We start from the raw sequence: 14,324 nt of genomic DNA, 5'->3' as shown, positions 1-14,324 counted from the left end.
CCAGTCAACTGACAACATATATATATTTGTATCTGTGTTACTCCTATTTGAAATAGAAATCCCTATACTTATCATTAATGAAAAGTAACTACTTTCTTCTAGCTTGGTGCTAGAGTTATATATGTAATCACCAACAACAACAATGAAAAAAGATTTTAAAAGGTTAGGTAACCTCCAAATCAACTAAAGATTTTTTAAGTAATGGGGACTGATACTTGTAATTTGAAGACGAGGAAGGGGACTTCTCAGCCCTACACTCTAAACAGAATAAATGTAAACAATAACCACGAAAGAGATGTAAAATTAATATAGGGTTTCAAAAGAAGTACAATGGAGTTCCCACTTACTGGTTTTGTTTCGTCCCCATTTCCACACAACAAGCACAACTGCACCAACAGACACAATGCACACAGCCAAGCAGATGGAAATGCGAACAGCAGAGCTAGACTGGACCGTAAAGAGATCAGCTGAAAATGGAAAACACAACAGATTGTTAACAGTGTCAAGAAAACACTAGACTGGCTGTTAGTTACAGACTACAACAGTCTGTAACAAAAGAAAGTGATAACATCCATCACTCAAAAATCATTTTTCTACCTGAAAGATGGATGTGAGTCTCTCTGGTCTGGTTGGTGGTCCTCTGTTGGACTCTACAGGTGAAGCTGTTGCTGTGTCTCTTCTCCACAGTCACTCTGCTGCTGACAGTATAGAGGTGATCAGGACCTCTCACTGTCTCTGTAGGTCCAGCAGAGAGGAGGTTTCCCTCACCGTCCAGCCACAACACCTCAGGCTCTGGATACCAGCCTCTAGACGCACAGTCTAACAGCACTCCATTGCTGACCTTGTAAATATCTATGTCAGGTGAGGAGACAGAACCTAACAGAGTAGAAATGTCAAAAACAGTTTGAAGTCAAAGTTACCACAAGAATGGAAGTACAGCACTTAACCATAGGCACTGTGGTTAAGAGTTACACATTGCACGAGTAAAGTATATTCCCTGACTGTCATAACTGCCACTTCTGACGACATAATGCATTTATACATTTCCTGGTTGAATAGTTTTTTAAGTGCTCAATGGAGTCACACCAACGTACCTACAGTGAGCTCGACCACAGATTCTGGACCAGATTTAGGAACAAGGCATTTGTAAGTTCCCGCATCAGAGAGTTTTACTTTCGAGAGTGTCATTGAAATGTCTCCACGCTTCAGTTTGTTGGTGGACAGTGATGTTCTCCCCACGTACAGTGGATTATACTCATGCTGCACACTGTCTCTTCTCAAAAGGACAATGCTCGGTTCCAGGTCAGGTCTCGTCCACTCCACGGTCAGGTCAGTGGCATCCACAGCAGTTTCCAGGTGACATGGCAAAATGATGTCATCACCAACCATTGCCACTATTGGCTGAGATGTACCACTCATCTGAAGCTGACCTAAGGGGAAAACCACATTGATATGTTATCAATAGAACCATAGCATATGTTCTGCTTTAACACAACTATGTTAAAGTTAGACTTCAAGTATGTAACTGACGTTTGACGAACAGTTATATCCCACAATTCCATTCTTCTACTAGTTTTCTACTCTACTTTAGAGTACAAGCATGTGGCCATCTCCTGTAGACAGCTACTGGTCATACCAGACCAAGTGAAACCACTAAGTGTATTGAACTGAGTAAAGTGTGTTCTTTTGTTGTGTAACAAATCTTGTATAGAGTATGTTTGTAGTTCTCTGGCCTCACATGACCATTATGTTACAATGTGATTTTTGCAAATGATATATGTAAATGCTCAGTTGTCATTTACCTCCACAAGAGTGTGTTAGAAGGAGTACAACAATGTGATGCAAGACCAGTGCACTGAAGCCACTGAGCTGAGGTTCCTTCATGTGAATCATCCTGAAGTTCTGAAAATGAAAATAGTTCAACTGTAAAACATGTGAGACCAAGCCATTCTAAAGTCTTCTTCAAAAACATTGCAGTTATATATGTTGAAGTTGTCATCACATCTTTACAGATATCAATGAATGGAATGCTCTGACAAAAACAAAATATATATATATAAAAAATCAATATTTGTGGATGTCACAGGACTACAATACGCTATCCGTGATAAACAGTTGTAAATAAATTTAATTCATATTTTCTTTGTCAGTCAAATATTACAGGTGGTTGACCATGACACGAATAAGAGGAAAGCTAGGACCAAATGGACTTTCTAGAGGTTAAACTAGTGGAAACACGGTTTGGTCCCAGAATACCCCAACTGCTCACTTAAAAACTGATTTTACATTTAAGGTCCATTTCAGTTTTTTATATGTATGTATATATATTTCCCTTTATTCTCATGTACACTGTAGCTCAGTGTATTTAGCCATGCATTGTCTTTATTGTAAAGTCATTCTTTTTTTTTTTTGTAAATACATTTTGCTTTTCAATATGCAGTTTTATGATATTTACAACAAGAGACCTCATTTCATGTTATAAGCAACTCGTTTGGGCTTCAAAACTCACAGAAATGAATTTAAAAAGATTGCAGGAGAAGCGATTCGGTGTTTGTTCTAGAAACAGGCTGTAAATAACTACAACAATGGCATGGTGAAAAATGTCACGAGAATAATGCATTGAAGCATAAGAAAAACCTTACTTACCTGCTGCTTGTGTGCTAAAGCGTCGCCTCACCTAATCAAAAGGAAACTGGATGGTCATAGTCCAGAATGAAACAGCCTGATATAAAACCAGGTGTACTTTCACTCCACCCCCTCTGTAAATAGATAATGTGTGTTGTGACTTTATTACTCCTTTGTGTTGGTGGCTTTTAGAGTTTAAGACTGTGCACAATGTTCTACATCTGCCTAAAACTGTGTTGATGATTGTGCAGAGTTTTTGTATTGATACAGAATACCGGGGCCATTGTAGGGTAAAAAAAATATACGTAGCCGGGAAAATACAATCCATAACGATTTCCATTTCTTTGCACTTTCGTTTTCTCTCCGTCCGTTTATTTATGAGCTGTTGTAAATGTTCAAACTGAACTCTGGACCTGCTACCTGCTGAATAGTTGTATACAACACTAACCAAGGAACCTGTGTCAGTAGACATCTGAATGTTTGTTCTGTTTTCCTACAAAACATGAATCTGCCTGGATAGACTGAACCACCAAACTACAATGACTTATTGTTATTTATGATTTTTATGACTTTTTTTCACTTCAGGCCTAAATAAACCAGTGTCCAATAAACATAGAGTAGAATTTGATGTGTTTGTTAGTTTTCTGTTCACCAGAGTTATGTGCTGTAAATAGCAAGTCCTCTGGCGCCACCTGTTGAGCTTTTACTTTCTTTTGTTCTTGTGTTAAACCCACAGCAGCTCTGTCCGTCAGAAACTTGCTGTTTCCTCAGCAGCAGAGAAACAGGAAGAGGAGGAGGTTCTGACTTACGTTTAAAAGCTGACTGTCTGATCTTCAGCGAGACATCATGGAGGTGACAGCTCTCTGCATCACACTGAGTGAGTAAATGTCTGATGTTCACAGAAATCTATTGATACAAATGTTGTGAAATAAATAACACAGGGAACTGAATAACACCGGTATTATAGAGATTTGAAATCTCACTGATGGAGAAAATATTACAGACATTTACATGTCAGTTATGTCATGTAACATGTGATACAGTAACAGTTCTCTTGTTTCTCCAGTGAGGCCTGTGATGTTGCTGCTGGTCGCACAAGTTCACTTCAGTTATTCTCAAAAAGCAGGTAACTAACTTTACAATTTTATGTGTATTTGGTTTCATTTTTTAGAAACAATGTCTTGTCATATTCTGCATCCAAGTGATAATACCTAAATACTAGTATGTAACAAAATAGCATACCGCTAATAAAGCAAAGGGAAAAGCCAAAATTAGCATTCAGGATGACTTCAGAAACATTCAAACTATGCTTGCCCTAATTCAACTCTGTTAGAAAAACTAGAAAATTATTTTTTTTAATGTAATTTATGTGAATTTCAAATAAAGTTGTTGGAATTGCAGACATGTCATTCTTTGTGTCTCTGTATTGGATGCAGCTTTTCCTCAGGTTGTTCCAAACCGACAGCAGCACTTTCAATATGAGTCCCTTGTGGTCAGCTGTGAGGGACTGGAGGGGCTGACTGGATGGAGAGTGATGCGGAGGATCAAAGGAGTAGTTGAAACATGTGCTACCGACTGGTCCAAATCCACAGGACCCTGTGAAATAAAAGATGCCTATCCAGCACTTGACAGTGGAGAATACTGGTGTGTAATGGGACGAAACACCAGTAACACTGTCAACATCACTGTCACTGGTATGCAAACACTAAAACACGAACAACACAAGGCCATCACATGTTTAGTCTGATTCATTGAATTATTTGTTAAGTGTTGATGCATTACTGTGTTACCTGTCTTCCCTGGTAAACTATTAAAACCAGGAATCATCTGCCACATGGGCCAGCTTTATTCAATGACATTTTAAATTGTGTAATTAACATATTTATTATGTACGTGTTGTTCAGATGGTCCAGTGATCCTGGAGAGTCCAGTCCATCCTGTGACGGAGGGAGATGCTACGGCTCTGAGCTGCAGAGTTAAGCAGGCGTCCCCCAACCTCACAGCTGAATTCTTTAAAGATGGCCGCTTGATGGAGAGAAGCTCTACAGAAAATGTGAACATCCTCAGTGTTTCCAAGTCTAACGAAGGACTCTACAAGTGCAGAATCCGTGGAGCTGGAGAATCACCAGGGAGCTGGCTGACTGTCAGAGGTGAGACGTAGCAGTGTTTAAAAAGAAATCGATTGATGCTTCGTACCATACCTATTTCAAGTTTTATGTTTTAAAGCTTGATAGAAGTATTACAAACAACTTGTAGGTCTCAGGATGTCTTATAATTTGAGTGCAGTCAGTAAAAAGTATTGTATTGATATCAAAAAGCATTATGTCTCATCTGCTGCACATCCCATTATCTCTCCAACAGCCGCTGAAGAGCCTCATCACGGCCCTGATCTCCTTCTGCTGCTCTGCATTGGTGTAGGTGTTTTCTTCGTGGCTTTGCTGCTGTTGGTGGGATTACTGCAATGTAGAAAAAGACCAACAATCACCACAGGTACAGACAAAATGGACACCACTTCAATTACTGATGCAAAGTTTGCTAAAAGTCGGATCTTCACTGACAATTGTGATAAAACAATGTAGTTCTGCGTGTGTTAGAAATGTAGCGTGGATGCTAATGCATGCTTAACATTTCTCATGGATCCTGATGGCCAATTACGCTGTTCTCACTCGTTTTATTTCATTCAAACAGATTCCCCAACCCGTCCTTCCTCGTTCCAGTCTCAAACAGGTGAGGAACACCAACCTCCATTTATTTCAACACAATGGTATACTGTGTGTGTTATACTGTGTGTGTATCTTGTCACCATGCAAATTACTTCGTGTAGGAAGGTGGGCGGGGCTAATTACCCCAGCTTTCTATCTATCTTACAATCTACTCAGTCCTAACATCTTTAATCGATAAAGAAATCGGTCGGATCAACGTATTACGCCTAAGAGGACTTCCACCCATCCACACCCAGTAAGCGGGACATGTAAAGTAAGGCCCTATAGAAACATCGCCAAAAAATGAATTCATGCCTTGTTTTCAGCAGATTATACCTCTGTAATGCATTATCCACAGGCCTTCCAAAACACTCCATTGACAGACTAACCAAGACAAAAAAGGTTGAGGTACAAGGCCAGCTCCAGCCAGCCAGAATTAATTTCATAATTCCACTTATACATGAAGCCCTCAATAACCAGGAACCACATTATTCTGAGTTCTTTGTAATTTTAGACCCCATTGTCATTCTGACATTGTCGTCTGTCGACCTTTACATATATTATTCTGGGGCATTTCGGATGGTGTGAAGAATGGTGTCGTAGCCCGGTGATGTAAACAGAGGGAAACAAGTTTTCGTAAAAAATGACAAAATGTCATGTTTGTGTTTCATGCATGCACATTACACATTACACGTGTGTATGTGTGCCACACTTCCAGGAAGGGTAGCACTGAGTTAAAAGTATGTCAAAAGCAATCACAGATTCAAAACCATGTTTCTGCCATGACGTCGACGTCAAACTATGTCAGGTATGACGAAGAGTCCAAGGATTGGAGATCCACAAACGAAACATGGGAGTTAAGAACAAGTTTTGTAGAACAAGTTTTGTAGAACTGTAAAAAAAAAACTGTAAAAAACGAGTCTGCATTTGGGTCCTTGAACACACCACATCATGAACCGGGGTAAATCCGCCCTTGAGCTTGTGTTGTCCTCCTCATTACGCTGTCCCCTTAATCTCATAGTATCCCAGCCTTTCAGAACCCGTTGGTGAAGGTTCTGTCACACTGTTCCGAGCTGTTAGGATCCACTGGCAGACTTGAGAAAAAGCTTATCTTCTCTGCTCATAGCTCTGAATAGCATTTACGGCTAACTGGCTTGCTGCTGTTAGACCGGAAGTCGCTTGACCTATTTTTAAAAAGCGTGCTGTATATTTTCTATGTTTTTTTTAGAGACTGCAGATACTGGTGATAATTTAAGCATCTTACACGCAAACCACACAAAACAAAAAAAAACTTGCTGTTGATATAGAACCTCAACCTGTTTTTGAAGAGTCATTATTAGCGTAAACAAGAAAAATGGACATCAGTTATGGTTTAACAAGATGACTCATTCCACAAGCATTAGCTGGGGTGTCCCTTACCCCCGTCACAGTTTGTTGTATTAATGGAGACGTTAGATCAACACTCTGCTGGAGAGCTCTATTGTCTTGACCTTTTCGAAAGCTCCACAATTTACTGTTCTTTACTGTATTTTCTATTGTTTAAAGAAATAAAGATTCAGAAGTCAAAAAAGACATTTGTAGAGTTATTTGTTTTATAATCATAAAAGTATACTCATTTAATTCCTTACAAACAGTTGTTTCCTTACAAAAGACACAAAAAAGTTTGCATTTTTCAACTACAAAACGTAAGCAACTGCGACTGTAAAAAAGTTGTATATGCACTTCGGTTATGATTTGATTTTTCATTGACCTTTGATGTATGTATAACTGCTCATAATGTAATAAATGCACATAAATAAATGATTTAAATGTAATAAAAGCTCATATTGTAAGGTACAGCAAGTGAGAAAACCATGAGTGCGTAAGGTAATAACACGACATAAGTTATTACATAATTAGAAAATGATTACATAATAAACTAAGCAAAATATTTGAATGTAATAAATTCTGCGCATAATGTTATAATTACTCTTCTGCCTTAAAGCAAAGACTCTTGAAGTTTTACATGACACAAGTGGAGTCCTTAATGTAAAGCAAATGTCTGTTTTTCATCGATCATATTCAAATTGATGAAGCGTCTTGAATGTGTGACATATTTTAGGACAACAAGAAATCCATTGACCTGGACAAAAGAGAACCTTTACGGAGATGATGCTGAATTTAATATACTGGGTGATTCTTCACGCTTAGAGCGTATTCGTTTTGTAAAGTGACACCCCAGGGTCTGACCAAGCATCGATATGTTGGACCAACTTATTATGCTGCGGTTTCTTTAAATCAAAAAATATTTAAACAGTAATGTGTCTATTCCTTTCATAATTTCATACTTGATGACCGTTTTATGAAATCATAAGCTCACATCAGGCCTTGATGTGTTGTGATTATATCACAACTAAGAGGTGTTGTTAAGCCCAACATACCACGGCCTGTGTGGGAGCTATCGCTTCAATGAATTCTTATGGATTATTTCATCACACAACAAAATAATATTTTAGCACAATGTTTTCACATACAACACATTCAAGCACTGGGTAACTGGAGCATTGTTGAATGTATTGGCAAAATAAACTGACAAAGATCGATGACATTGGAGATCTAAAATGAATGCATCAAATGTGATAAATGTTTAAGCCGTTGTGATTCGATGATTTACTTCCTCTTCTCTCTCTGACTGAAGTTTACTCTGAATCTCTTCTCTTTGTCTTTCAGTCTCTTTCAGGAGTTTATTTATCTTCTCCTTATCTCTCTTTAGTTTGCCTTTCCTTTCTGTCATTTTATTAATCATCTCCTCTGTTGACTCCAGGAGTTTGTCTGTGTTATCTAACATTTCCTCATGTTCTTTCGCCCTCTTGTCCAGTTTCTGTAGTTTTTCTTGATGCTTCATTTTCTTTTCTTTGTACATTTTTGGGTGTGTCTTGTTCTTGCACTCTTCTATCTGTATCTTGTTCTCCTGCTGTTGTGAGGTGAGTTTCTGGCTCTGGTTCTTCAGATCTTTCTTCTGGTTCATCAGTGTCGTTATCACCTGTTCTACATGTTGCAGTTCTCCCTCATTGTTCTGTAAGTCCTCATCAAGTTCTTCCTTTGTCTTGTCTAAATACGTCATTTTCTCACTTTTGGTCATGGGCTTCTCTCTGTCTCCTCCCTCCATCAGAAGGTGAAGTTCTGTGCTGCTGTTTGTGGTTTCTATGTAAATACAAGAGATGTGTGTTATTGCAGAATTATGAAGCCATATACTGTTTGGGGGAGAATAAATCCAGTCAACTGACAACATATATATATTTGTATCTGTGTTACTCCTATTTGAAATAGAAATCCCTATACTTATCATTAATGAAAAGTAACTACTTTCTTCTAGCTTGGTGCTAGAGTTATATATGTAATCACCAACAGCAACAATGAAAAAAGATTTTAAAAGGTTAGGTAACCTCCAAATCAACTAAAGATTTTTTAAGTAATGGGGACTGATACTTGTAATTTGAAGACGAGGAAGGGGACTTCTCAGCCCTACACTCTAAACAGAATAAATGTAAACAATAACCACGAAAGATATGTAAAATTAATATAGGGTTTCAAAAGAAGTACAATGGAGTTCCCACTTACTGGTTTTGTTTCGTCCCCATTTCCACACAACAAGCACAACTGCACCAACAGACACAATGCACACAGCCAAGCAGATGGAAATGCGAACAGCAGAGCTAGACTGGACCGTAAAGAGATCAGCTGAAAATGGAAAACACAACAGATTGTTAACAGTGTCAAGAAAACATTAGACTGGCTGTTAGTTACAGACTACAACAGTCTGTAACAAAAGAAAGTGATAACATCCATCACTCAAAAATCATTTTTCTACCTGAAAGATGGATGTGAGTCTCTCTGGTCTGGTTGGTGGTCCTCTGTTGGACTCTACAGGTGAAGCTGTTGCTGTGTCTCTTCTCCACAGTCACTCTGCTGCTGACAGTATAGAGGTGATCAGGACCTCTCACTGTCTCTGTAGGTCCAGCAGAGAGGAGGTTTCCCTCACCGTCCAGCCACAACACCTCAGGCTCTGGATACCAGCCTCTAGACGCACAGTCTAACAGCACTCCATTGCTGACCTTGTAAATATCTATGTCAGGTGAGGAGACAGAACCTAACAGAGTAGAAATGTCAAAAACAGTTTGAAGTCAAAGTTACCACAAGAATGGAAGTACAGCACTTAACCATAGGCACTGTGGTTAAGAGTTACACATTGCACGAGTAAAGTATATTCCCTGACTGTCATAACTGCCACTTCTGACAACATAATGCATTTATACATTTCCTGGTTGAATAGTTTTTTAAGTGCTCAATGGAGTCACACCAACGTACCTACAGTGAGCTCGACCACAGATTCTGGACCAGATTTAGGAACAAGGCATTTGTAAGTTCCCGCATCAGAGAGTTTTACTTTCGAGAGTGTCATTGAAATGTCTCCACGCTTCAGTTTGTTGGTGGACAGTGATGTTCTCCCCACGTACAGTGGATTATACTCATGCTGCACACTGTCTCTTCTCAAAAGGACAATGCTCGGTTCCAGGTCAGGTCTCGTCCACTCCACGGTCAGGTCAGTGGCATCCACAGCAGTTTCCAGGTGACATGGCAAAATGATGTCATCACCAACCATTGCCACTATTGGCTGGGATGTACCACTCATCTGAAGCTGACCTAAGGGGAAAACCACATTGATATGTTATCAATAGAACCATAGCATATGTTCTGCTTTAACACACCTATGTTAAAGTTAGACTTCAAGTATGTAACTGACGTTTGACGAACAGTTATATCCCACAATTCCATTCTTCTACTAGTTTTCTACTCTACTTTAGAGTACAAGCATGTGGCCATCTCCTGTAGACAGCTACTGGTCATACCAGACCAAGTGAAACCACTAAGTGTATTGAACTGAGTAAAGTGTGTTCTTTTGTTGTGTAACAAATCTTGTATAGAGTATGTTTGTAGTTCTCTGGCCTCACATGACCATTGTTACAATGTGATTTTTGCAAATGATATATGTAAATGCTCAGTTGTCATTTACCTCCACAAGAGTGTGTTAGAAGGAGTACAACAATGTGATGCAAGACCAGTGCACTGAAGTCACTGAGCTGAGGTTCCTTCATGTGAATCATCCTGAAGTTCTGAAAATGAAAATAGTTCAACTGTAAAACATGTGAGACCAAGCCATTCTAAAGTCTTCTTCAAAATCATTGCAGTTATATATGTTGAAGTTGTCATCACATCTTTACAGATATCAATGAATGGAATGCTCTGACAAAAAAAAAAAAAATATATATATATATATATATATATATATATATATATATATATAAAATCAATATTTGTGGATGTCACAGGACTACAATACGCTATCCGTGATAAACAGTTGTAAATAAATTTAATTCATATTTTCTTTGTCAGTCAAATATTACAGGTGGTTGACCATGACACGAATAAGAGGAAAGCTAGGACCAAATGGACTTTCTAGAGGTTAAACTAGTGGAAACACGGTTTGGTCCCAGAATACCCCAACCGCTCACTTAAAAACTGATTTTACATTTAAGGTCCATTTTAGTTTTTTATATGTATGTATATATATTTCCCTTTATTCTCATGTACACTATAGCTCAGTGTATTTAGCCATGCATTGTCTTTATTGTAAAGTCATTCATTTGTTTTTTTGTAAATACATTTTGCTTTTCAATATGCAGTTTTATGATATTTACAACAAGAGACGTCAACCTCATTTCATGTTATAAGCAACTCGTTTGGGCTTCAAAACTCACAGAAATGAATTTAAAAAGATTGCAGGAGAAGCGATTCGGTGTTTGTTCTAGAAACAGGCTGTAAATAACTACAACAATGGCATGGTGAAAAATGTCACGAGAATAATGCATTGAAGCATAAGAAAAACCTTACTTACCTGCTGCTTGTGTGCTAAAGCGTCGCCTCACCTAATCAAAAGGAAACTGGATGGTCATAGTCCAGAATGAAACAGCCTGATATAAAACCAGGTGTACTTTCACTCCACCCCCTCTGTAAATAGATAACGTGTGTTGTGACTTTATTACTCCTTTGTGTTGGTGGCTTTTAGAGTTTAAGACTGTGCACAATGTTCTACATCTGCCTAAACCTGTGTTGATGATTGTGCAGAGTTTTGTATTGATACAGAATACCGGGGCCATTGTAGGGTAAAAAAAATATACGTAGCCGGGAAAATACAATCCATAACGATTTCCATTTCTTTGCACTTTCGTTTTCTCTCCGTCCGTTTATTTATGAGCTGTTGTAAATGTTCAAACTGAACTCTGGACCTGCTACCTGCTGAATAGTTGTATACAACACTAACCAAGGAACCTGTGTCAGTAGACATCTGAATGTTTGTTCTGTTTTCCTACAAAACATGAATCTGCCTGGATAGACTGAACCACCAAACTACAATGACTTATTGTTATTTATGATTTTTATGACTTTTTTTCACTTCAGGCCTAAATAAACCAGTGTCCAATAAACATAGAGTAGAATTTGATGTGTTTGTTAGTTTTCTGTTCACCAGAGTTATGTGCTGTAAATAGCAAGTCCTCTGGCGCCACCTGTTGAGCTTTTACTTTCTTTTGTTCTTGTGTTAAACCCACAGCAGCTCTGTCCATCAGAAACTTGCTGTTTCCTCAGCAGCAGAGAAACAGGAAGAGGAGGAGGTTCTGACTTACGTTTAAAAGCTGACTGTCTGATCTTCAGCGAGACATCATGGAGGTGACAGCTCTCTGCATCACACTGAGTGAGTAAATGTCTGATGTTCACAGAAATCTATTGATACAAATGTTGTGAAATAAATAGCACAGGGAACTGAATAACACCGGTATTATAGAGATTTGAAATCTCACTGATGGAGAAAATATTACAGACATTTACATGTCAGTTATGTCATGTAACATGTGATACAGTAACAGTTCTCTTGTTTCTCCAGTGAGGCCTGTGATGTTGCTGCTGGTCGCACAAGTTCACTTCAGTTATTCTCAAAAAGCAGGTAACTAACTTTACAATTTTATGTGTATTTGGTTTCATTTTTTAGAAACAATGTCTTGTCATATTCTGCATCCAAGTGATAATACCTAAATACTAGTATGTAACAAAATAGCATACCGCTAATAAAGCAAAGGGAAAAGCCAAAATTAGCATTCAGGATGACTTCAGAAACATTCAAACTATGCTTGCCCTAATTCAACTCTGTTAGAAAAACTAGAAAATTATTTTTTTTAATGTAATTTATGTGAATTTCAAATAAAGTTGTTGGAATTGCAGACATGTCATTCTTTGTGTCTCTGTATTGGATGCAGCTTTTCCTCAGGTTGTTCCAAACCGACAGCAGCACTTTCAATATGAGTCCCTTGTGGTCAGCTGTGAGGGACTGGAGGGGCTGACTGGATGGAGAGTGATGCAGAGGATCAAAGGAGTAGTTGAAACATGTGCTACCGACTGGTCCAAATCCACAGGACCCTGTGAAATAAAAGATGCCTATCCAGCACTTGACAGTGGAGAATACTGGTGTGTAATGGGACGAAACACCAGTAACACTGTCAACATCACTGTCACTGGTATGCAAACACTAAAACACGAACAACACAAGGCCATCACATGTTTAGTCTGATTCATTGAATTATTTGTTAAGTGTTGATGCATTACTGTGTTACCTGTCTTCCCTGGTAAACTATTAAAACCAGGAATCATCTGCCACATGGGCCAGCTTTATTCAATGACATTTTAAATTGTGTAATTAACATATTTATTATGTACGTGTTGTTCAGATGGTCCAGTGATCCTGGAGAGTCCAGTCCATCCTGTGACGGAGGGAGATGCTACGGCTCTGAGCTGCAGAGTTAAGCAGGCGTCCCCCAACCTCACAGCTGAATTCTTTAAAGATGGCCGCTTGATGGAGAGAAGCTCTACAGAAAATGTGAACATCCTCAGTGTTTCCAAGTCTAACGAAGGACTCTACAAGTGCAGAATCCCTGGAGCTGGAGAATCACCAGGGAGCTGGCTGACTGTCAGAGGTGAGACGTAGCAGTGTTTAAAAAGAAATCGATTGATGCTTCGTACCATACCTATTTCAAGTTTTATGTTTTAAAGCTTGATAGAAGTATTACAAACAACTTGTAGGTCTCAGGATGTCTTATAATTTGAGTGCAGTCAGTAAAAAGTATTGTATTGATATCAAAAAGCATTATGTCTCATCTGCTGCACATCCCATTATCTCTCCAACAGCCGCTGAAGAGCCTCATCACGGCCCTGATCTCCTTCTGCTGCTCTGCATTGGTGTAGGTGTTTTCTTCGTGGCTTTGCTGCTGTTGGTGGGATTACTGCAATGTAGAAAAAGACCAACAATCACCACAGGTACAGACAAAATGGACACCACTTCAATTACTGATGCAAAGTTTGCTAAAAGTCGGATCTTCACTGACAATTGTGATAAAACAATGTAGTTCTGCGTGTGTTAGAAATGTAGCATGGATGCTAATGCATGCTTAACATTTCTTATGGATCCTGATGGCCAATTACGCTGTTCTCACTCATTTTATTTCATTCAAACAGATTCCCCAACCCGTCCTTCCTCGTTCCAGTCTCAAACAGGTGAGGAACACCAACCTCCATTTATTTCAACACAATGGTATACTGTGTGTGTATCTTGTCACCATGCAAATTACTTCGTGTAGGAAGGTGGGCGGGGCTAATTACCCCAGCTTTCTATCTATCTTACAATCTACTCAGTCCTAACATCTTTAATCGATAAAGAAATCGGTCGGATCAACGTCTTACGCCTAAGAGGACTTCCACCCATCCACACCCAGTAAGCGGGACATGTAAAGTAAGGCCCTATAGAAACATCGCCAAAAAATGAATTCATGCCTTGTTTTCAGCAGATTATACCTCTGTAATGCATTATCCACAGGCCTTCCAAAACACTCCATTGACAGACTAACCAAGACA

The 14,324-nt window shown here is 38.9% G+C and overlaps 2 protein-coding genes across 2 annotated transcripts; one reads left to right on the top strand and one right to left on the bottom strand.

Moving 5' to 3' along the window:
* Positions 1 to 574: 574 nt before the first annotated feature.
* Positions 575 to 10,326, bottom strand: LOC306796746 (butyrophilin-like protein 2; the record flags this gene model as incomplete). The annotated part of the gene is made up of 4 exons (XM_079295817.1): positions 575 to 876; positions 9,178 to 9,456; positions 9,967 to 10,010; positions 10,319 to 10,326. The coding sequence occupies 4 exons, from the start codon at positions 10,324 to 10,326 to the stop codon at positions 575 to 577; spliced, it is 633 nt and encodes a 210-aa protein (XP_079151943.1).
* Positions 10,327 to 12,086: 1,760 nt separating this feature from the next.
* On the top strand, positions 12,087 to 13,401 carry LOC306796745 (high affinity immunoglobulin gamma Fc receptor I-like; the record flags this gene model as incomplete). Its single annotated transcript, XM_079295816.1, has 3 exons — positions 12,087 to 12,117; positions 12,677 to 12,934; positions 13,145 to 13,401. 3 exons carry the CDS (start codon positions 12,087 to 12,089, stop codon positions 13,399 to 13,401), a joined length of 546 nt encoding a protein of 181 aa, XP_079151942.1.
* Positions 13,402 to 14,324: the final 923 nt, after the last annotated feature.

This window comes from Melanostigma gelatinosum (genome assembly GCF_949748355.1).
Source record: "Melanostigma gelatinosum genome assembly, chromosome: 23".
Taxonomy (NCBI): Eukaryota; Metazoa; Chordata; class Actinopteri; order Perciformes; family Zoarcidae; genus Melanostigma; species Melanostigma gelatinosum.
Note: the sequence above shows the minus strand (reverse complement) of the source record. Positions and strands in the feature narration are given on the sequence as shown.